Raw genomic sequence first — 25,276 nt, 5'->3', positions numbered from 1 at the left:
GCAACCAGTATTAAATTATTTTAACTTAAGGACTAGATGGTAGGTAAGAAATTCAACACCTGATTTCTCAGTTTGATGCCAGTGTACTCTTAGCCTTCCACAATCATGTTACCAATGGATGGTGTCACCAGGGTAAGAAAAGAGAGAACTCAAGATAAATTCATCCTCTCCATGGGAGGGAAAAAAGAAACACACCGTCCATCCTTCCAACTGTAGTTTATCAATGCACTGTCCACACACAGAGGACAGTGCCATATCCATTGGCAATATGAATCCTTATGAAACCTTTTCTACTTAAGGATGCTGTACTGATACATGGAAGCCCTTGGAAGCTTCAGATGTGTGTCTGACAGGGAAGGGCAGGAGCCAAAGACCAGTTCCTCTGCTTCAATTTCACATGTCACATTCTCTCTGATGTCACAGACAGGTTAGAGCATGTCTCAAGAACTGAATATTCCCTAATGATCCCAACATACTCCATAACTGGGAGGAAGTATTCTTCTGGACCTTGTCACTTTCCCAGGTTAACTATGATCGTCATTTTACATATTTCTTGGGGAAACCCATAGTTTTAAATATATACCATCTAAAAGCAGATATCTGCTTTAGAATATTTAAAATCCATTGCAAATGTAATAACACTACCTAGTTACTATCAAAATGTAAAAGAACACCTTGAGTAAAACCTCATTATGCAAAATAAGTCCTTCAAACAGTCCCCTGCCCAGCAAGGCCAAACAGGGAAGGAAACTTATTTCATCCATCTGATTGCTTCTGCTCTGCCTCAGGAAAGTAGATTGCCAAAGCAAAAACCAATGAGCCAGGAGCTGGGAAATCTTGGGTTTCATGGCTTTGGCTGCAGCTGATTTAAAAAAAAAAAAAAAAAAAACCCATCAGGGGTCAAGATCACGAGTACGTGTAAATACTCTACGCACCACAGCCCACTGGGGGGATGGTCAATGACCATGGGGGAAGGGACATTGCAGTCACTGCTGCTGTCAAGGTCAGAGTATGAGATATCGGGGCATACGTGATCACCTTCCACACACTAGCCACAAAGTGAGTTCACATGGACTGGGGCTGCTTCAATTAATTCTGCATGTCTAGGAGAACTGCTGGTACAGCAGTATCAGATCTATGTGCAAAAGGCTTAAAATAAGGGAAGGCATCTCCCAGAGTTTCACCTCCTGACAAATTGCTAATCCTATGCCCCACCTTAAAATGGAGGCTCCAAGGACATAAGGACAGCCGTCTGCAGTCTTGATCCAACACTCTACCTATACCATAGCTGGTCACTTCTCCAGGACCTATGAGCCAGGATGCATCAGTCAAGCTTTTATTTTATTTTGTAACTTAATTAAAATATACAGAATAGATGTTCTCTTGTTCCCACCCTAGGAGTAGGTTTACTTTTCCCCACAACACCTAATGCTACATTATCTGAAAGTATGTTCTTGGAGCATGGACCTCAAAGTCTGGTCCAGATGCCAGCAAGGTCCAGGACTTTAGGACCCTTAACTCTGGCCTTCCCCATAGCCCAAAAAAGTTGCAGACTGTTGAAATTCAGACTTTGGTGAAAGGTTTATTGGGTAGATGAAACTTGTCAGATGAAATGTGTCTGAGTTGGCCTCTTGACTGGTCGTTTTGTCATCTAGGGATAAAGCTTATAAAAAAAAAAAAAGACTTGCAAGGACCACAGTACCTGTTAACTTTTAAAACATAAACCTAACTAGAAGGATGTATATCAAAACATAGCCATTTATTAAATTTAATAACTCCCATTAATGTATTATACAGGTTGAGCACTGAAGGATGGCAGTATTACACCACATATATATTTTATGGCCCACACTGCAGGTACAATTATGTCAGGCCTCCACTGGACAGAGCAGAGAACAGTCTTGCTCTTAATTCTAACTAACCCATAGGAGGGAAGGCCCATTCCATTTCATAATTGAAACTTATCCAACTCTTTTTTTAGGGACTGTTAAAAATACAGAAGACCCTATTAATTTAAACAGAGGCTCAAACTTGAGCACACTGACTGATGTCTGAAATCATGAAGTATTTCAGGGCAGCAGAAAAAAAATCCTAAAAAGTTAGCACAAAGATCATAGCAAGAAAATGCTGAATCATTACAGGTCTAGGATGAGGACAAAAGAAGGAGGCAGGATTGGTGGTAGAGGAAGAATTAGAGACTAGTAGTGGCCCTTGCTACAATTATGTTTTTTTGTCCTCTACAGCTGATTGACACAGATAAAATCATATTTCTCCATTTATCTCACTAAATATTCCATTAGCATAATGATGGAACTTGTAAAATTTGGGGCTCCCAGTACCTGGTGCAAATGAATTAACTCTGGGTTTCCAACTACTTTAGAGATATTCTGTTTGGATCAGCATCCATGAGAAAGAAAAAAGAATATATATCCATATATGTGTGCATACATACATACACTATGCAAATAACACTACATATTACATATAACAGACATTGGTAAAGACATGTCTACTAATAATCAATATCAATAGCATATATGGTGAAACAGATACACAGAATTGGCTCTCTGTATCCATAGATTCAACTGATGAGGATCAAATATATTTGAAAGAAAAATGTGTCTGCCTTCAACATATAGGTTTTTTGATCATTATTCCTTAACTAATACAGCATAACAACTATTTCCATACTTTTGCATCTCTATAATACATTTTATATTGTATTAGGGATTGGGAGTCATCTTGAGATGATTTAAAGTATATGGTGAGGACTGAGCAGGTTACATGCAAATGCTACACTATTTTATATAAAGGGACTTGAGAATCTGCAGACACTGGTATCCTCAGGGGTCCTGGAACCAATCTCCCAAAGATATTAAGGGATGACTGTACATGCCAAGAACATTCCATTCTATAATGCATCTTCTAATGTAATCTTTAAGTCTGCCTAACACAAAATGATGCCAAAATACTCCTGCTATAATGTGGGTACTTAAGTCTTTTGATCAGGGATGATCATAAGCAATGGGAAAGTCTATGGTTACAGCCCATTTATAATGGGAATATGAATTTCCTTTCCCGATGCCACAGCCCAAAAATGGCTGATGCAATTTAGTTCAAATATTCCTCAGGGATTTGCCTTTCAAGCAGCACCTATTTCAGCTCCAAAGAACGTCAAAGCCAACTCTGAGGAAGAGCTGGGGGGCAGAACCAAACACAAGCCACTCTGGGAACCCAACTGCTTTGGCTGCTGATTATGAGGATGAGGGTATAATTTATTATATACCACAGCTTCAGATGCCACAGATCAAAGGCATTTAGCTCACATGAAACAGATAATTTCTCCCTTATACATATTTTAGCTAAACTGTTTGAACCCTGCAGTTCCATCAGAAGATTACCTGAGATAATACAAATTACCAGACTAGAAAATGAATGGGAGCTGGAGTGAGCAACGCAGCCGTGAACAGAAGGAAGCAAGGTGCAGCAAGGCACAGCATCCACTGTGGGGTCATCTGTGGGCCCATTGCAAGGAAATACCAACAGGAGAAGCACTCACTATGCTGCAAAGTCAGGGGGACTAAGACCAGGTCTGCAGATCCCGGAGGGAGGCCACTATGCAAAACCCAAAACCTTCAGAAAGAAATCAATTAAGGGACTACAGCCAAACTGCTCTCAAGGGGATTCAATGCAAACTAGTTCATTTTCAAGCTGCTTTACTGGGGGGAAAAAGGAAGAAGGGCTGGGTGATGGGTAAGAGGAATGTCCCTACAAACATAACAGAAGTCACTAGAAAAGTGATAGATCCAGACAATGCTATGTAAGAGCTGCTGTATGCAATGTTTGCAATGCAATGTTTCCTTGTTATTTAATTTGTGTGCAATGAAAATCCTGCAATCAAGCTACCATACGGTATAAAGCACAGTGTCTACTGAGAAAGAAGTGGGTTACCCATACAGCCACCTTACCTCTTAGCTATGTCCAGTCACATCTCTGGACAAGCAATGTGCTCTCTGTGTACTTCAGACAGGCCTGTCCCTCCCCATCTCTGGAGAGAGCCCCAGTGGGAATTCTTCTGAATGAAATAGCCCAGTCACCTGGCCTGGTTTGGACAGTGACTTGAAGATTCCTGTACACCATTTGTGAGACCCCTGTCCACCAGGAACTGGGAGTTGTGTGCACTAATGTCCTTCCTGTGCACATATTACTCCACACACCTGGCTAGTCTGCTGAGCAGGACCATCCTTACTCACCTGTATATTCCCTAAGGCATCACTCAACAGTACTTGATAAATCCCTGCTGAATTGCATCAAATGGTAAGGAAGCTGTTTCAGCTCCCGTAACATCTCTTCAATCCCTGTGAAATTCCTGTAACTGCTGCGGGTGTGTGTAAGCACAGGTGGGTGTATGTTTATACACAAACTCTAAATCACTTTCATCCTAAATAGAGCAATTCTTTGATAAATTGGTCTGACATTTGGTGTAAAGTCCTGCAGGCCTTAGACAAAATGATTTAGAAAATAACAATGTCAGTTGCTCTGCTCTTTCAATAAATAACCCACCAGTAAAACACAGATAATAACTGACAATCATACTTGTACTGTAACTAATGAGAAAAGATAAAGCAGTAAATGGACTGTTTATATGCATTTGATAAATTGCATCCCCTGGATATACCAATGAAAGACAAATGTGTGTGGTACTGGTTCACTGAAGGAAAACAAATATTTACCACCAAGATTTAGGATTCAGGATAAAATTTACATGTCATTTGGCAACTACTTGATTCTATGTCTACATACAGTGGAAAAGTCAAAAACCTACCTCAACTTCCTGAGCACGAAAGCATTATGAATGAGAAAAAAAAATAAAAGAATCACATCAAACAATAGGAAGGAATGTATACATTTTTGATAATTGCATCAAAACTTCAAATTCTCATAACATTAGAAAGGTCATAACCAGATATCTTCTCTTAAGTCACCTACCATCATTTCTTTGCAAAGGTCCCATCATTCATGATGTTCATGGGAAAGGATTAGAGGTTATAGGTAAAATAACCAAAATGGAGAAATCTGAGTGTATTCAGTGATCTATGCACTACTGCAAAAGGACTACAAAATCATGATGGAATTCCAATACCCAGCCCTAATGGTCATCTGCAGGAATTTCAAATGGAAAATTGCCTGTAACATCAGTCCAGAGGGTAAAATTCAACAAAAAAAAAAGTCAGAAAATGATATCCAGGACCAAGAGTAATAAGAGACCTTTTACATTCCTGCAAAGAAATTATTTTGCCTTGCAGCATCAAAATAGCTTGGGGATGGTGCTCAGACTCGAGAAAGACATGGACTTATGATCTTAGGACACATGTAAAATGAATAGGATTGGCATGACCCCTCCAGCTGATTAAAGCACTAGTGCCATCACAAGGAGCTTTCCCTGCTTGGGGACTTTCTGTCTGTCAGTCCATCCAAGCCAAGGTGGAAAGAAGTGACTCACTAACTTTTTTTTTTTTTTTTTTTTTCTCAAAATGGAAAAGTTGAGCCTGAGTGAGTTTCTTCTCAAAGCTCTGCTCTGCATTTGGGATTTTTCTTCTTGGGATATAAATGGGTACAGGATGCTCCAGTTATACTCTGACCAAGACAAGAAGGTCTTCTCAGACTTAAAAACACTAATACATTTCATTGTATTAGCAAAATTATCAAATTGTCTGACTAACCAAGAGTAACCTTCTGAGTATCTGGGAAGGATAGAAGAGGTCAAAGCAGAGGAAATGCTAGAAACAGGGCAGGCTTTGAAGTAAATAAGCATTCAAATTTCAGCTCTAGCACTCACCAGCTGTGTGGCCTTGCACAACCCACTTGCCTTCTCTGAGTTGGTTTCCCTATCCATAAAACAAGCCACTTGTACCTACCTTGAAGTATGATCTCAAAGATTCGCAATCATGATACAAAGTGCCCAATCCATTATCTGGCACACAGAATTAGTAACTAAAAGAAATGCTCACATTCACCTCCAGAGGCTTATGGTAGTAGGATGTCCTGGGTACATGAAGGAAACTCTAGGCTTTATGAAAATAATGAATTTCAGTAATGTGACTTCTTAAACATTTGAATTTTACCAATTAGGCCCAAGTGAAGGGAGACCAATTGCAACTGGGAAAATAATTATGAAATATCTTAAGTGCATGTAATTTTATTAGTCTCACATATGAAAAGCGCTTGAGAAAAAAAATTCAGTGAAATATGGAGATTCAAGTTGCAGGCATAATTCTGTTTAAAGGCCAGATTCCCATTCTCTAAAGTTCAGTGACCCCCACATATCAAATGGACCTGTCTATGATACTCACCACTGGGCTCTTTTGTGCATCCAAAGTGTGGTGTTTCGAACCACTGTAAGGTATTAGATATGATTAACTGCAGCCTGATAAGGGAATGATCCTGAACAGGCAAAATTTCTGTGTAATCATCAATTTGCACTCAAAACAGATGGAGGAACTCTGAAAGGTCCATCTCATTGGCACACCAAACAAGGCCCTTGCAGTCTTATATCATGTAAAGCTTTATTTCCCAGAAAGTACAAGTTACACTGGCCAGAGGCCCAGCCTTGTCCAAGTATCACAAATTTCAAATTAACTAGGTCCTGCCATCTTTCTGAGAATGCCCCCCAACCCCTGCCCAGAGATGGCAGGCCTCCATGAGCAAGGCAGATGCTACCTTTTAGAGAATTAAACACGAGCTAGGAATGGATCCTTCACTCCTTCCTCCCCACTCATTCTCTCTGGGAGATACCAATCTCAGGGACTGGCAAAGGCTGTGTTGGCTGGGGTGACAGAAGAACTTGACATCATTCTCCTGCTTAGAATACCAGCATGCCTTTCAGTCTTATGCCAACCCACTAGTCTCACTTACAGAACCGTCCAAGACTCAGCCCCTGCAGAGCCTACTGTCTCTCTAGGGTCACACACACCAGCTCATGGGTTTCTGCAAATGAGCTGATTCTTGAACCTGCAGTGGCCCACACTCTAAACCTTCAAAACTCTGCCCATGCTGCCCCTTCTGTGCTGAAACAGGCTTCCTCACCCTTCCTTGATTAACATGTACTGCTCTACAGAACCTCAGTTTAGAATCTGCTTCTTATGGGAAGCCTGCCCTATCCCTGGTCCCTCCACCCCTGACTATATGATCTGCAGCCCCTGTGCTGCCCCCTACCAAGTGCTGAGTGCCAAAACACCCACAGCTGGCTACTCTCTTGTGGCTTGGCCCCATGGATGGCAGTGCCCAGGGCCAGGGCTGGGTGGCCGCCCCATGGGACCTCCACATCCAGGGAAACACCTGTTCTCAACAGGTACACAACAAACATCTACTGAATAAGCAGAGGCAACTCAGCCTTTGCTGGCTTTTTACTCAGTATTTCTTTCCCTTTAACTAAAGACCACAGGCTCTGTGACTGGAGTTGTCTGAGGAAGGTGAAATAGGCAACTCCCTTACAGTGACACCGACCAGGACAGAACAGAAACCTGGGGACCAGGGGAGATGACATCAGAAGGGCTCGGCAGGATGGGTCAGGTTGCACGTGAGGTGTACAGGGGAACCGCAACCTGATATCCTCACCCCAATAATGCCCCGAGTCACCCGAGGAACAAGGACACTTCAAGACTTGGGTCACCAGAGCTGAACTGAAATCTGTGCAAGAATACAGCACCTGAATCAAATGGAAGTGCAAGTCAAAATGTTGAAATCCAATTAAAAAATCAGCAACAGTAATATCAATAATTATCATTATAGTAATAATAGCAGCTACCACTTAGTGGTTGGAATGTGTTTGCCCCAGTGCTAATCTGTGTTTTATTTAACCCTTGCAATAACTGCCTGAGTGGAACACAAATCACCATCCTCTATTATGACTGGGAAAACTGAAGCTGAGATGAGATTACTGTACAAGGTCACACAGCAAGTGAGAAGCAGAACCAGGATTTGAACTCGGTTTCTGCTAGGCTTTAAAGATGATGTTTTCCCACTACACACACTGCCTTGATGGCATCATGTGAAGGGACAGGCAGTGAAGTATGTGAACACTGGAGATCCTAGAGAGAGGGCATGGGGCTGGCTACCTTGCAGAGATGGATATGAGGCTTACAGGAGAGATGGGCACCTCGACCAGAGTCCTCCCCAAAAGACACTACCACTGCTGGGATCTTAGTGAATCTGAAGCCTCAGCCCTTCCATATGTGAAATGGGAGAAGGAAACACCTGCCTCACCAGTCTCTGTGAGACTGCGCTGAAATTTCATCTGTTGTTCTGGCCCAGGAAAGCAGGAAGGATGCTCTGACTTCCTGATCCACACCTACGCCAGGCCCAGCCTCGCTGAGATGGCTCCCTGGGCAGAAGGATGGCTTTCAGGACCACAGACAGCGGCATCAAGAGCAGGCATCCAGAAGCACACTGGAGTCCCCTGTCCATGTGAACCTTGGATTGAGTGCTAGCTCACATATATCTGCCACTGGCACTCCCAGGAACCCAGTTCAAAGTGGCACACCCAATGGTGACATCAAAGCACTGAGCAGAGGCACCAGGCCTGTCTCTGGAAACCTACAGCCACAGTCTCCATGTGAAATTTCCATCAGCTGCACAGCTCTGGCTGCCACCACACTCCCAGCCCTGCCATGAGCCTCTTCTCTTCCAAGGAACATCTGGTAAGGGTCACAAAGAAGATTCCCTTTACAGTGTCCTAAAACTGTCCTGGCACCACTCTGCAAATAATCCTCTGCATCCTGAGACCCTAGACTCTAGGCCACTTATGCAATAGATGCTCCTCAACAAAGACCCCAAAATAAAGACCTTAACAAAAACCCAAAGGTCTTTTGTCTACAACAAAGAGCTCTTATGTGAAATTTGCCATTTCTGAGGTGCCATTTCCCCATGGTAAGGGGTAGCCACAGTTAGCAAGCCTGCCAAAAATCAGTCCATATCCCCAAGTAAGTCTGCCTCTGCAGTCACTAGAGGCTTCCATGGATGACAGTCGGCACCCGCTCCTGAGTTACTGTCATGGCTAAAACCAGGGCTCATCACATGGGTACAAGAGTTCCCTGAGACTTACTGAAGAGTTTTTCCCTCACTCTCAAAGTCTGCTGGTCCAAGAAAACCAGTATCCTAGATAATTGAGTTACCCTGCCTGTCTCCCAACAAGCATTGGTGAACTCTGTAATTAATTATCTCTCAATCCCAGAACTGCCAAGAATATGTCTGATAGAAAATGTAGAAAGATGACCACAGGCACTTCATCCAGGCTCCACACCGCTTCACCTGGCTGTGGGACATAAAGATACTACACTTATGTCATAGGAACATGATAGAACTGTACAAGAATTGTCCATACACCAAGAGCAATGTGCTGGGTCCTCCAATAGGAGCTTGGCCCCCACTACCAGGGGATCCATGTACCAGTCCACTCTGTGAACATCCAGCTGTCTTGTCTCCCTCCAGGCACATTTCCATGATCCAGTCATGCTCACTGCAGAAATGGAGCACCCATAGAGGCAGAGTAAAGTTAGAAAGAACCCAGGGCCAGAGACTCAAGACCTGCCTGATGATACAACCAGACTTAATCTACAGGCACTGGGTAGCCACTGGTGGACTTTCACTGGAGATTGACCTCATAAAACTGATATATTCTGAAACATTATAATCCCTGTGTGGGAAGAGATTAGAGGGAGCCCAAGTGAAAACAGGGGTCCCAATGAAAAAGTTCATTGTACAAGTTTACCATCACCATGCTGAATAGCAGCAAGCCCATACCCTGATGAAGAAGCCCACAGTGTCTACTTAGAGGACAGGAAACCAGAAATACAAGTAGATGAAGCATACTATTCCTGGTGAATGCGGTCATTAAAAAGCAAAATCAAAGGAGTAAGTCACCAATCACTCCAGGGAAGTAGGGCAGACCCTACTGAGAAAGTGGCATCAAGCTGGGTCTTGAAGGACAGGAGTGCATTCCAGGGGAGGAACATGCAGTGGGGCAGGAACAGCCACTGCAGGCAGCCAGCCAGAACAGACCAGCACATGTAGTCTTTGCAGCAAGTGCCCTCAACCCAGGAAAAAGATAGTGACACCTGAGCCCAGGTGCCACAAGAGATAGCAGGAGGCACAAGGGTCCCCTGCACCTCTCAGTCTGCCCTCTGCTCTGAGACCAGGAAGCTCTGTTGCTACTGGGACTGGTTTGGGGGAATAAGGCACATGATGATAATCACAATCTGCCAATTTAGCTGGAAGGCTGAGCAATGACATTGTGTCTAAAAGAACATACTGACCCATGGCATACCACTCCAGGGACAAGAGCAAGCCTGCAACCTGGCCTGTCCATCTCAGCCATAAGAATCCCCATGCCACCTGATAAGAACATGTGGGCATCATTATGAAACAATTAGAACTGACTGGCCCGGCTGCCTACTTCCCTCCTCCTGAGGAGACACTGACAGCATGCTACACTTTCCCTTTATTAAATAATTAAGCATGCTTCCCTCTGAAGGTAAGCTCCTGGTGAATAAGGACCATGTCATGTGACCCCACTATGGAAGGCAGGACCCTGGAGGATCCACTCCCAACCCTCAGACAGTGGAAACAACTAATGGCCTATTGTTCTCACACTGTCTTTGAAAGGCGCACACTTGTTTGCAGAGGAGAGAGGAACAGAGTTCCCTAGTCCCCATCTTTTAAAATCAAAATCCTCCAGGGTAAAATTATCAGGTAAGATCATTTATATGGTAACAAAATACACATCAATGAGGACATATTTATTTCTTGTGCAGGAGCACTCAGCAGGCAGAAGCCATGTAATACTTTTATTTTTATACTTTCTTTTCATTTATTATTTGGGGAATAACAATGCAAATCCCTTCCAGTCCTAAAATTCTATGATTCCAAATATGTCAAATAATAAATCAAATATGCCTGAAAGTTCCATGTAAATAAAGTAGGAACATTTTTCACACACTAGCAAAGGATGAGAAAGTACTGACAGAATCCAAGGTGGGCCAGAGCAATAAGCTGTTTTTGCTTTGATTTTTATTTTTACTTTTAAGTTTTAAGGGCCTAATGTGAACACAAATAGTAATTACATCCTAGATCTTTAAAACCCCTTTTCTAGTAAATAACTTATGAACATTAAAGAAAGATTCCCGTTGGGTTTTATACAAGATGCACACAGAACTACTGAAACAATCTCCTGAGCAAATTTCCAAGACCAAATCAATTAGCAAAATTAACTTCTGTGTGTTGAAGACTCCTAGATGAAGGTCACACAGGAAGATGGGGAAATAATTCGGGGGTGGGGGAACCCAAGGATGCAACAGTGACAACTTCACCTATCCTATAAATACACCCTCCAAGTACCCCAAGTCCCTCTCCAACCCGGGACTCAGAGGCAGCAGAGGGACAAGGGCAGCCCTCTCCACCCACATGCTCCAAGCCACAGCAACCACTGCACTTTTCCAGTGCTGGGGTTTGTTTTTCTCATGCCATCGGTTACATGGTCAACTTTTCTAGGATCTCTTTAAATGTCCCCATGATCCACCATAAGAAGAAATAAAGGGCTAAGAAAGAAATATAGCTCAGTTGGTTTAGTGCTTGCCTTAGAAGTACAAGGCCCTGGTTTCAATCCCTGGCACCACAAAAAAAAAAAAAAAAAAAAAGAGAGAGAGAGAGAGAGAGAGAGAGAGAGAGAGAGAGAGAGAGAGAGAGAGAGAAGAAAGGAAGAAAATACAGAAAAGGACAAGAGAAACACCGAAAGAGTAACAGCAGTTAGCCATGGTTGTGGGAAATATGAGGGTTTCTTACTGCTTCTATTTTTTTTTTTATTGTTTTTCAATCTTGACAAAATTAAGATGGATTATTTAATGAATGGATATGTTGTCTCCTTATTCATTCATTTCAAGTCTTACGGGAGGAATAAAATGAAGAAGCATTACCCTAATATTATAATCTGGGAGGCAGGAGCCTGGAGAGGTAAAATCGTTTCTACATGAAGCCACACAACATTAAAATCTGTCATCAAAGATCCACGTACCCCAGTTGTCAGACTCCTAGAAATGTGCCCGCATGCCAGACATGGGAAGTCAGAATGGAGCACTTCTTGGGCCAGTCCAAGGACAAAGTCCAGGAACGCTTCCAGCAGCTCAATGGAACCACAGACTCTGATAATTAGCCTGTTTGGAGGGTGGTAAACATTGCTGCCCATTCACTTATTCCTTTCATCCTGGCATTTCTTCTACTTAGTAAGCAATGAAGGATCTGAAATAAGCAGGGGTGACCCTCAGCTCACCCACCAGCATGCAGCCCACAGCCCCTGCCAGAACCATGCAGGAGAAAGGCCCAGGGCTCATGGCAGAAATCACAGGTTTCCCACGAGGCAGTGACAGCTCCTGCAACAAACCCAAATAGTGGCTCGATTTAATAAGGCATTCGCGGCCCAGATACCTCATCTAATTTACCAGCGGGACACACAAATCACAGCTAGAATCAGAGGCACCTTGTCAGGGCTGCCTGCTGGAATTATTTGGGAGCAATACTGCGTGGGTTATTTTCGCATTGCCCATCAGGGCCTCAGACGGCCGTTTCTCACGCCTCTCATTTCACAATACTCAGCTCTTAGCCCAGCTTGGAGCGGAAATCGATGGTTCTGCTTCCCAATCGAAAACATAAAATACATAAACACCCAGGGCAGTGTCTTAACTGGTAACTTCTCCTGACGTTCCCACTGCCATCGCCTAAGTGACTCTGGACAAGTGACTTCACTGTCCGAGTTTCAACTTCTTCGTCTGTGAAATGAGGACAGCAGTGCCTACTCCCAAAGATGATCAGCTACATGCACACCAAATGGCCAGCACAGAGCATGCTCGGAGAAATGGCAACTGTTTTTTAATTGATCCCAGTGTATCCTCTGTTCCAAGCTGATAACAAGAGTTTTAAAAATATACCGCTAGTTTCCTCTGGATTAGTATATTTGTGATGCAGCCATCCAGACTCTAAGGAGATTTTTAAGAAATCAAATCAGGGTGATGGTTGCTTTGCAAAAGCAGCAGTCACTGCTCTGTGAGAAGGTGTAAATAAAATGCCACTTAGGTAATCACATTACTAACAGCTGAACGCACGTGACCCAGAGCTGAGAGTGCGCATGTGTGAAGGATTTCTCATTATCTGTCAGCTGCCTCTGTGGTCCACTCAGCTGTCTGCAGGCATCCTGGCTGGAAACATCCACGTTAGCTCCTGGCGGGGCCTGTGCTCCTGCTATCAGTGGGGACAGACTCAGCAAGAAGGGGTGATGCCTTCATAATAAGGTGATAAGACGAACAGAAATGTTTGTTGCAGGGAGAGCTGCCAGGTACCAAGTCAGCCACTAAAGGTGCCTTTCTCAGCTCTCTGGGACTCCCAGAGCCACATGTACAGGAGGAAATCTCTAGTTTAATCCTTCCAGCCCCTGCCAGGTGGGGGGCAGCCTCCTCCTAGGCTGAGGTTTGCCTACTTGACCTCTGGACTCAGCAGTGCCGAGTGGCAGACCAAGACCAAGTCAAAGGAGGCAGCCAGTCATGCTGCTCCAAGGCCTGGCTTTTCTACAAGGAGGACCTCGGAAATTCCACAGGCTTCTCTTGAAAAGTGCCAAGAACTAGCTGGGTTTGCATTAGATCATTTATGCTCTCGATAAATGCAGAACTTCTAAAAAGGCCACTTCAGGAAGCCTCTGCAGTCTGTAGTACAGAAATGGGTGTCTTCCGTGGGGATATGCTCCCTGCAAATGGGTGACTTTGATTAGGGCAAGGCTTGACCTCACAGACTCTACCCTTCCTGCCTCCACCTCCCAGTGGGGCTTCTGGTCTTCCCCACTAACCTTGTTCATCAAAACTTGTTCCTGGACCCTTCCCTCAGAGTCAAGAGGGTGAAACAGATCACAGGTCAACTAGGCTGCATTAGGAATCCAAGTCTCAAGTGATAATCCTGCCAGCGTGTCTGTCCCAAAGTCTATGGAATGCCTCCCAGCCTGGGTCCAGGAAAGGATGCGAGGTGAACACAGCGAAGGACCAGAGGACAGGGAAAAAGAAAAATATTCTGCAAGTAGCCTTCCTAGAAAATGAAAATGGTCAAGGTGAGAATATTTTTTCCTACAGACCTGAGATTGATGCAATGGGCAGTAGAGCAAGGGCCCAAGTCCTAGAGGAAGTACTGTACCTGCCATTTTTTAGGGACAGGCTAAGGAAGAGCAACTTGAGCCTGTGTTCAAGGGGGAAGCAAACCAATATTCACTGAACATCCACTGCCTGCCAAGGACTGTGCCCTGCATCTGGCAGAGATGATCCCAGAGTTACGCCAAGGATGGTGTAAGGATGGACAGAGCTCCACATTATACTCGAGGGAACTATGGTTCAAGAGAGGGTAAGTAACTTGTTCTGGGTCACACAGGCAGAAAGCAGCAGGGCAAGGACTGGAAATCAGCTCTAACTGCAGAACCCTGGGCTCTTTTCCCTCCTTTGTGACAGTCTAGCACCCCACGGTGGCTGAAGGTCCCACCGAGCTCTAGACCATCAGCTCCTGGAGGGCAGATGATGCTCTACCCAACTCAGATCTGAACAACCAGCAGAGACTGAGAACAGTACTGGTGGAATCCAAGCTGGTTTGATTATACACACATTTGAACTGCTCTTGGAGACTAGCAATTCTACTCTTTTGAAAGGAAAGGACCACCCTTGATAAAACCCAGGGAAGCTGAGTCTTAAAGGCTAAAATAGGGGAACCCAGAGACTAGAAAGAGAGGGAAGAACTCCTCTTAGGAGACATCTGGAGGGAAGGGATGAGAAGGAAGGAAGGTGCCAGGCTTGATTCTGTACCAGAGTACTGTTGGGAGAAAGCCAGCACAGGGGAAGGGACCTTAGTGGCAGCGTGACCTCAAGGGGAGAAAATACATATTGAGTACATTTTTGACACTGTCTGCTGCAATGTGAGTGAGGTGGGACCTATCCTCAGACTATCACACAAAGTTTTGGGTAAATTCCCTGAGGTTGGCTAACAGCCATCATGCAAATAACTTCTCTTTTTGGGGGAGGGCTGTGGGTTTGAAGAGGTGGCCAGTTCTATGACTGGGTGAGGACACAGCAAGCAGAGGCTGTGAGGGAAGTCCCAGGAGCCCCAGGATGAGGACGGCTGCCCCATATCGGCCTGGCTTCCCTCAAGATCTCTGCACACCTGCTGCAGTGGAGGACAGGGAATCAAAGGGGGAGCTCCCTGATAAGGTGGATGGACAAATCCCAATTTACTGAGACCAGCTTGCTAAGGAACACCAGTCCACACCAGTCCGCAGTCTGATCCATCAGCATCCTGGACCAGTTTGCCTCTTCCTGGAGAGCAGTGCAAGCTCAGACCTGGTCCAACAGCCGTGCGGGCTATTGGTGACATGAGTTAAAAATCCTGAGGCACGTGTCACTAAAAATCAGATGCAAATTTGATTTTGTCATGGCTTGCCTTCCTGTGGTTTCTGTATTCTTCTTCCACACAACAATTACAAAGCCTGAATGACAGAAGTGGAGAAAATATTAAATAAATTATGAACACAGACTCAACCACAGCCAGGCAGACCGTATGTGCTTATTAACACTGTCTCTCTGCTCTTTAGAGGACCACATTATTCCTGACTCGTTTGCAACTAAAATCTACCTGGGAACATAAATCTTCCTCACTATTATGTGAACCAGTCTCGTAACAACAGTAGCAGTTCATTACTAAGCCATCGTCAGTTATATTTCTCTAAGAAAATAAATAACCAGTTTAAAGATCATTGGAAAAATGTTCCACTGATACTCAGTTTAAACATGATAATTTATTAGAAATTACCAAAAGCCACTCACAGCTGCTGTAATGAGCACAGGTGGTCCACCATGAGCTTTGAACTCAGAGGGAGAAAAATGACATCACATACAGGATGCCTATGAATTTCCATTTTAAATAGACCTTCACATTTGGCTCTCACTGGTCTTTGTGGCTATGAGATGGAAACTTTTGGCACCAAAAGTTTAGGTAGGGAAGACTCAGAGGGTTCACCCTCAAAGGCAGAGATGTCGTGGGTGGTTGTACAAGTTACTCACTGCACAAGAATACAAAGTCAGGAAAATAGTGGAGATTGAAATACCATCTGCACTGTACACAGTAACCAAGCATCTTAGAGCAGGGCTTCACCTACCCAGAGGCATCTTCCTTGTATTTCTCACTAAGGCTCCATGGTAGCTGCTACAGTCCTGCTAGGTACCTCCCAACAATGCAAGATGAAAGAGGAGAAGCCCCACCAAAAGCCAGTCTGGAACAGTGAAAGGAGACTGAACTGAGTTCAAGTGTGTACAATCACAGAGCAAAAAGGGTAAGGAAGCTGGTGACAAAAACAGGCACGAGTCTCAGTCAACCTTAGAACAAACAGAGTGTTGCCTTAAGCAGAAAGACAGACCACTGCTTCTAACAGTGTGAATTCACAGACCTCATTATTCCAAAAAGTGGTAACAGAGGAAAAGAGATATTGGACCGGAAGAGTCACTCAAATTCTAATTAGTTCAGCAGATGCTCACTGACTCATGGTGATCAGCGCAGAGTTCACTCCAGGAAGTCAGGAGGTACTGGACACTGTCCCTAACACCCTGGAGTTTGCTCTGTGGAGTTTGTTGTTCATTTTGAACAACAGGCTGAACCAGAAGGGGAGCAGGGAGGCCCAGGAAGTGGCCCTTCAAGTGATCCCGCTGGCTCCTCCAGCCCACGGGGCCATCATCCCTCTCCCCACAAACCAAACATCATGGGACCCACAGGTGCCCATATCCTGTCACGGCACACACTGTGTCTGCCCCCAAACTCCCAGGCCAAAGATAGCCAGGGTCAGCCAAGACTGACCTCAAGTACCCTCCTGGCTCAGTCTTTCTGGACTTTCAGGAGGTGAACTGACCAGGTGAGGTGCCCCAGGAGGCCCTGCACACACAGCCATCTCAAGCATGACTTCCTTGGAGTGACAGGGTCCCACCAGAGACCTGAAGCACCAGGCGGCTGCCTTCCTCCTCCTTCCTGCCCAACCAAGGCAAAAAATCAACTCAAAGTTGCTTTCCAGAGACCACAGTAGGTGAAGATTTAGTTAAATTGTTAGGAATTAGTTAACAAATCAAAGAAACTGTGTGCACTTACTTTTTTTTTAATCTCCAAGTCCAAGGACAAGATTTTTCTCAGATGCTCCTAAAAGTTTCTGCAATTTTCTCTAGACAGACACTAGTGAGGAGAGAAAGAAAATTGCTCTCTGTAATTACTAAGCTCTGAACTCCCTAAACGGCCCATCTTTATGCTGCCATTGTATTTGTGTCTACGGACGGCTGGTTCAGGCAGGGGCAATCATTCCCAGAGCCCTTCGCTACTGCTAAATGTTCAAAAGCAATGTGGAAAATTACCCAGAAAACAGCTGTTTAGGCTTTAGGTGGTGCTCATGTGGGGAGAGAGGCATTGGGTATATGGACGCCACCAGCCATAAAATGGAAAACACTCTTTTCAAGTTAAATGTGAAGGGAAGTCCCACCCAGAGAGGTGACCCATGGACAAGCTAAAGCACAATAAGATAGGACCCTCTGGTGCAAAGGAGAAGGAAAGTGGTCAGGAGCCATCTCCAAATCACAAATAAAGGTGCTACACCCATCCCAGGGAGACTTAACTTCAACACTGTCATGGCCTCAAGAGCATTGAAGATGCTTCACCCAGCAAAAGGGAGCCAGGCTGGGTCCCCGGCTCCTGTGTGACTTTCTTCTTCCGTGTATGACACAGATGCAGTTTCTAAATGAACTTTGATAGTGTGCGCCTCAACACACAGTACTATTGACATTTTATAAGATCAGTAATGATGCACCTGATACTCGCTTCCAGCCTGAAGCCAAGAACATCAAGGACTTGGAAACCCTTGGACGTAGTCAATCCCAACTGTCCCAGGTCCTGATAATACAGACCACAACACAGACCAACAGAGCATCCTGGCTCCTAGTCAATGCTTCTTCCCCAGTTCCTCCACCATGGCCAATTCCAGCTCTCTTCCTGGATGCCATCAGAGCTGTGAGCATTTGGCCAGGGGACTGGAGAGTAAGGATATTCACCCAGTAAACAGAGACAGCATGGAAGTAGCCTGAGGTTGTGAGCACTGGCCTGAGTTCCTGAGGCCTGGCAGTCATTTACTGCCACATGTGGATTCCAGGCTACCTTTAAAAGGGAAAAGTGGAGGCACCATGATTTTTACAAACATAGCTCTAGGCCAGGCTGTTGCTAAGAGTTGAAGCCCTCTATGCTTGCCCCCAAACTCTCAGTCCTGCTCACTGCCAGGGGAACAAGATGCCTGGCCTTCCAGAATAATAAGAAAGAACCTTAAAAGTCACTTTGGAGACAGTTGACTTCATTGACTCATTTATGTGATAAGGAACTAGGAAAGGACAAGCTACCCATCTGTCATCAGTCCCAAGCTCCTGGAACAGAAGGTTTGAGATGTGCTGGGGTTTGATCCACATCGGAAAGAGCAAGGAGGAGCCTTCCCTGGCACAGCAATGCTGCAGTACCCTGGGCTCAGAGGCCTACAGCCCAGTTTGAATCTTGGTTCTAACACTTACTGACTGTGCAACCTTGGAAAGGTACAGAACTTCACTTTTCCTGCCTCTAAATGAGGGTATCAACAGGGCAGCTTCCTCGGTCGACAAAGTACCAAAGAGTTAACCCACACAAAGCACAGAACAAAGAGCTCACCACAGCTCATTATTAGCAGCAGCAGCATCTAACAGATGATTAGCAATTATGTTCATTTTAACCCTTAACTCCTCTGTTTTCCAAAGCCTGCCATCACATCACCATTTAAGGGAGAAAAGGTTAAAAGAAGTCTGCTGCTTTTCTTGAACACATGGGGTACCCTGACACCATGGTCTAAAACCTTATCCAAAGTCAGTGATTTTGAGTCTTTTAAAAAAGATGACCTAACACAAGCCAGAGGCTAAGGTGAGAAAAAATGGTCTTATTTTAACATAAAGAAATAATTTAGATCTGGGTGCAGTGGCGCACGCCTGTAATTCCAGAGGCTCAGGAGGCTGAGACAGGAAGACCACGAGTTCAAATCCCAGCCTCAGCAAAGGCAAAGCACTAAGCAACTCAGTGAGCACTAAGCAACTCAAAATAGGGCTGGGGATGTGGCTCAATGGTTGAGTGCCCCTGAGTTCAATCTCTAATACCCGCCCCTCCAAAATAATTTAGGGTGAAGGACTACAAGTTTCCTAACCAAAGGCGCATTGGCCAAAGCCATAGAAAAGCTGGATCAAGCTGTGCACTCTGCTTAGCAAGAGAAAGAAAACCACCACACACTCCTGCATGTTTCTGTAAAGTATGTAACAAGAAAGGCACACAGAGGAGAAAATTCATGAAGCATCTCCCTCATGGACAAACACGTAAGTGAGAGGAGCTATTTACACATTTAAAACCAACAAACGGCTTGCATCCAGAAGACACAAAGAACTTACACAAATCAATAAGAAAAAGACAAACAACCCAATTAAAAATAAGAGGCAAGAGGTATGCAGAGATAGCTCACAAGACAGGATTCCCGTGGGCCCAAACAGACCAGAATGGCTAAAAACTAAACTATGTCCATACCACATATAAGATGTCAAGTCACTGGAACCCTCATACTGTGGGGAGTGTGACAGAAGAGCCACAGCCCCTCCAGACAGCTGTGACAGTATCAACTGAAGAGACACACTCACAAACCAGCAACGGCCCCCCTGGGAGCACACCCAGCAGAAACGAGCACAGGTGCAGAGAAAGATGCACATAAGAAGGTTCACAAGCAGAAAGGCTCTTCGGAGTTCTCACTTGAAGCAATCAAACATCCTGTGGTGGGTTCACAAGATGAATCCCAGAAGGCAGAAAAAAGCCCAGGTGCTCCTCTCTCCTCTTGCACTTGGAGGATTTCTCCTGCATGGCACTGAGCAGGAAAGGCCAGATGTGGAAAAATATAAACTGCATGATCCAATTTATATAAAATCCAACAAAGGGCAAAGCTAAGGCATGATGAACAACATAAGAGCAGTGACCCTGAGAAGAAGTGGGCAGGGTCAGGAGGACGAGGGAGGCCTGGGGATGGCTGCTCACCTGGCATGGCTCGCTGTGTGACCCAACTCTTCTGTTCAAGCCCTTCATATGCATGCATGTGATACTTCATTAAAAAGGTGACAGGGAAGAGTGGGGGAAGGGGGGAATGGTAAAGACAGTGGAATCAATCAGACAGAACTTTCCCGTGTTCATATATGAATACACGGCCAATGTAACCCCACATCCTGCCCAACCACAAGAATGGGAAGTTACACTCCATGCGTGTATGATATGTCAAAAGGCACCTACTGTCATGTATAACTAAAAAGAATTTTTAAAAAATTTATTAAACAGTGAAGATGTGAGAAAAACAGTCTGTTCTGTTGTGGTCATGTGATCTAGCTGGGTCATTGTTTATTTGAAAATAAAAACAGATTTGGAGCCAGAAGAAGGCATTTCCAGAGTCAGGGAGGGGCAGGGCCATGTCCAGTCTCAGTCCTGACAGTCTGGAAGACAGACAGAGGGGCGTGGGTGCCTAGCATGGGCACGAACAATTAACATCCATCCCTTACACGGTGCCGGTGTCACTGTAAATGCTTAAAATAAATCAACCCATGTAATCCTCCTTCTAAGTTTCTATTTCATTTTTCAAGTGGGTGACTAAGCACAGAGTCATTTAGGGGCCTGCCTGAGGTCACACAGCTATGAAGAGGCAGAGCCTGGATGCTGCCCAGGCTGTCTTGCTCCAGAAGCCACACACTGAACCACAGCTGTACCAGTCCCTGATGATGCATGAGACAGGCAGTCACCCGCAGGTCTCAGCATCTACTCCATGCCCGGCCATGGGCTACGCATGCTGTCCATGTCAGATGGAATGGGATTTTCATGGCTGCCCTAGGATGTGGATGTTGTTATGATCATTCCTGTCAAAAGAGGAAGAAAGTGGAGGCTCAGAGAAGTGGAATAACTCCACACAGCCAGAGAGGGGCACAGGCAGGACAGGGACCCAGGACTTCTTCCCTCGGAGGGCCAGTGATGGCTCCAAGGTCCCACCAACCCTGAGGTCATGTGTTTCCAGGGAGGCCCCCACCACCAATGTGGTACGGGGGTGGGGGGTCATGCCTACGTGAGTGCTTTATAGGACCAGGCCACAGTCAAACCCAGCAAGCAAGAGGGGAGCTCTCCCACCCAGGGACGGGTGGGGTGGCTCTGAGGACCTACACCAATGGAAAAAGGGAGGCCCAGAGACACCCTTGCCTAGAGCAGTGGAGATATCTGTTTTGACAGTCCCATAGGCACCCCCTTCTTCTAAGGGAACCCTTAACCTATGGTTCAGGCATGGCTGTCCACATCCCCCCACTGGGCTCCAGTCCTGCCACTTGGGACTAGATGCCCAGGTGTGACCAATATGAACTCAACCTCCTTTCCACAATGATTCATCCATAACAAGAGTCCTCCCTGGGTTTGCATATGGGTGCCTAATAGGCTCTCCACGTGACACTATTAGAAAGGGGCTCTCTTGCAACTGCCAGAGAACAACTTCCCCATCACATGGGAAAAGCATCTCTGAGAATAAAGCCAATGAGCTGAAGGAGCCGCAGTCAAGAGATAAGAAGAAAGTGACAGCAGCCCTGATGCAGCCATGCCTGATGCCCATGCTGGATTCTCAAATTATGGGAAATGATAAACTGGCCTTGTATTTAAGCTATTGTGTAAATTGGGTTTGTTTGCAACCATAAAAGTCCTAACAGTGCAGGTCTCTGAGTAAAACAGTGCAGGTCTCTGATATAGGGACATTCAACTAAATCAGGCAACTGTAGAGTGAATGAAGTGAAACTAAGCAGTCTTGATTATATCCATGGAGGCTTTTAAATTAGAACTAGTGGCCAGGCACAGTGGAGCATGCCTGTAATCCCAGCAGTTCCTGAGGCTGAGGCAGGAGGATGGTGAGTTCAAAGTCAGCCTCGGTAACTTAGTGAGGTCCTAAGCAACTTAGCAAGGCCCTGTCTCAAAATAAAAAAGACTGGGGATGTGGCTCGGTGGTTAAGTGCTCCTGGGTTCAATCTCTATTACCAAAAACTAAAATTTAGAAAGAGGAAGCTAGTTCAAAAAAAAAAAAAAAAACCACCCTAAACCATTGCACAGTGTTATGGTCTGGATCTGGAACATTCCCCAGAGCTCCTATGGGGAAAGCATGGTCCCTAACACAGCCAGGTTCAGAGGGGGGGCTTTCAGGCAATGATTGGTTCATGAGGGATTTGACCGAACCCATTAGCTGGATGCACTAGTTGGAGGGACCCATCACTGGGAGAATGCCCCGGAAGGGTTCCTCTTCTCCCCAGCCTCTCCCCTCCCTCTCTCCCTCAGCTTCCCAGCTGCCATGAACTGGGGAGCTGTCTTTTGCCAGCTTCTGCCTTGGAGCTGGCTGACCACAGACTGAAGCATCTAGAACTGTGAGCCAAAATAAATCCTTCCTCCTTCAAGTTATTCTTCTCTGGTGTTTTGGTCACAATGAAGAAAAGCAGACTAACACACGCTGCTTCCAGGAAAGGGAGGTTTAGTTTCATGAGAAAACTCTATGCTGGCCCCACTCACTATTATGGCCACGAGGTGTGGGGGGACACACCAAGCCCGGGGGGCAGTGATCATGGACGCAGATGTGACCTGCAACAAGTGCGAGGCTCTCCCTCCTCCCAGCCTGAGCCTCAGAAGGTGGCCCTTCCCCTGGCAGAGCTGAGGCCCAGGCAGACTCGTCCTCTGCAAATGAATCTCTACAGCATAATGAATTGACTCATCTTTAACAAGATTTTCCTGTGATTTTAATTCCATAGGGGATTCAGCCCGCGAGACAGAACAAAATGGTATTTTACTACCTGTAGGCACACACCCTAACTTTTAAATTCATATCTTTCGATAGGAAAGGAGTCGGCAATAAGAGGAAATTAAATCCATAAATCCTGTGATTTATCGCTGGACAAACACACAACTGGCACCCTGACAGTAAACTCTACGCAGGCCACATTTCCCCCAGAGTCACTGCCGCAAACTGTGGCAAATCCTGATTTGGAATGAGAAATAATTCCATTTTAATCTTGTTTGTCTTCTTGGTCTAGTAACCCCCCTGTGGCCAGTGCCCATCTGGCACACTCTTTTAAGAAAACTCTGGCCACCAATGTTTAATTCAATTTTGTGGTTGGTTTGTTAATTTTTTTTTTAATGTATACTATAGGCCTTTGGGTATGGGACTTTTTTTTCTTTTTTTTTTTTAAATAAATTTAATAAACCAATGCAGAGTACCATTTACTTCAGGAATATTTTGAAAGTACAAACAACATGTTGGCAGCTTTTATTCAAGCACATGAAATGCTATCTGCCGGGGAGTTATCAGAGCCCAACAAATTAGTGTAATCTCAAGTGGACCACGATGAAGGGAAGTGATCCGCCACGGCAATATGCAATTAGTAATAATATTCTGCAATTTTGTAGCTCGCCTCATCTGAGCATCTTTGGATGTGCCACGTGCCTTAATTAATTCTGACAATGCCCTTTAGAGCCCAAGCTCAAACTTCAGCCTACGTCAGAAGCACAGAGGAAATGGGTAAGAAGGGTCCCTGAGCCTCACCCTCAGAAATTCCAAGTCCTGAAATTTGTCATGGAGCTCCAGAATCCCCTGCCCTTCTCCCCAGAGGGACTGTTACCCTGGAGGTGTGACACCACCATGCAATGCCACCATTAAGAAAGGCATGGCCACTCCACCCTCACACACAGACCGGAGTTTGCAACAAGGAAGTTTGCCATGGCCCTAAAGCTGCACTGGCCAAAGAACAGTCACTGAGCTGGAAATATCCTACAGTCTGTGCTGTTCCATGGGGTAGCTATGTGTGGCTGCCTAGTGCTTGAAAGATAACTAGGGTGGCGAAGGAATTTGGTGCTCAATTAAGTTCTATTAATTTTCACTTAAATGACCAGAAGCACCTTTACCTGCTTTATTGAACCCTGCAGCTCTAGATAAACAGCAGCATCTATGAAAAAACCAATTGGAAGTTCACCAGTTAGACCCTAGTCCTTTCCATAGTGGAAAGTTCATAGCAAATTTCTCCTATCAATAGGTGGAGGCAAAATGACTTGGTTTGAGGACCTATGGTGCTTTGTAATTCTCTCAAAAGGTCTGACTATTCCATTGTATAGATGAGAAACTGAGACTGAAACTGAGAGGCTAAATTATCTCCCAAGGTCACAAGGCTGGATTTGACATAGTCAAGGATGGAAGGCAAGTTCTATGATTCCAACACCCATGCCATTGCCATTGTGACACAATATGCTGCTTCCGTGGAGATAAGCCCTACTTGAAGCACAAAGCTCAAAGTGATGGAACTTGTCACCTTCCTTATCTAAACTCCTGACATTTTTCATTATCTTCCACAATCAAATGGTATTCCTGTGCAGGGTTCTATAAATATAGGCAGTGCTACAGTGAGAAAGGAAAAGGTCCTCAGAGCTGATAATGTGTAGCAGGATAGGTCTTGTGACTTCCACTTCCCAGCACTCCCTTTAGTTCATTCTGCTCTAGTCACACTGATCTGCTACAACAACACTGCAGGCACACTCCTGCCTCAGGACCTTTGCACCTGCTGTTATCTTACCTGAAATGCTCTTCTTTCACATATGATATGGCTTACTCCCTCTTTCTTGAAATCTCTGTTCAAGTTTTATAAGTGACTCCCTTATACATAAGTCCTTCCTTACCATTAATAAACAGCAACAGGGGCTGGGGGTTGTAGCTCAGTGGTAGAGCACTTGCCTAGCATTTGTGAGGCACTGGTTTTAATTCTCAGCACCACATATAAATAAATAGATAAACATAGATAAATAAATAAATAAATATCCATTGACAACAAAAAAAGTTTGTCTTAAAAAACCAAATCATCTTTCTATTCCACAAAGCATTACTCTGGCATTGCCTTTCTCCAGTGATCTTTCTCTGTAATATCCACCACTGGTTCCTCAACTGATTTCTCTGCTCACACTGGGCATGAGTTAAGGGCAGGAGTTCTATCTTGTACACAGATACACCCCAGCACCTGCCCCCTAGGAGGCTCCCTGTAAACACTGAAGGAATCTATACAGATGCAACAAAGTTGACTTTCATGTTCACAAA

General features: G+C 44.9%; 1 protein-coding gene across 3 annotated transcripts in view; it reads right to left on the bottom strand.

Moving 5' to 3' along the window:
* Positions 1-25,276, bottom strand: part of Spock1 (SPARC (osteonectin), cwcv and kazal like domains proteoglycan 1) — a 503,091-nt gene that overhangs the window by 275,197 nt on the left and 202,618 nt on the right. For 2 of the 3 annotated variants that reach the window (XM_047556527.1, XM_047556529.1), the window contains exon 3: positions 4,826-4,834. The exons of the other annotated variant lie outside the window; for it this stretch is intronic. In XM_047556527.1, coding sequence (XP_047412483.1) covers positions 4,826-4,834 — 9 coding nt within the window. The remainder of the gene's footprint in view (positions 1-4,825; positions 4,835-25,276) is intronic. 3 annotated transcript variants of the gene reach the window in all.

The sequence above is a fragment of the Sciurus carolinensis genome, chromosome 6, assembly GCF_902686445.1.
Source record: "Sciurus carolinensis chromosome 6, mSciCar1.2, whole genome shotgun sequence".
Lineage (NCBI taxonomy): Eukaryota > Metazoa > Chordata > Mammalia > Rodentia > Sciuridae > Sciurus > Sciurus carolinensis.
This window is presented reverse-complemented; position numbering and strand designations above follow the sequence as displayed.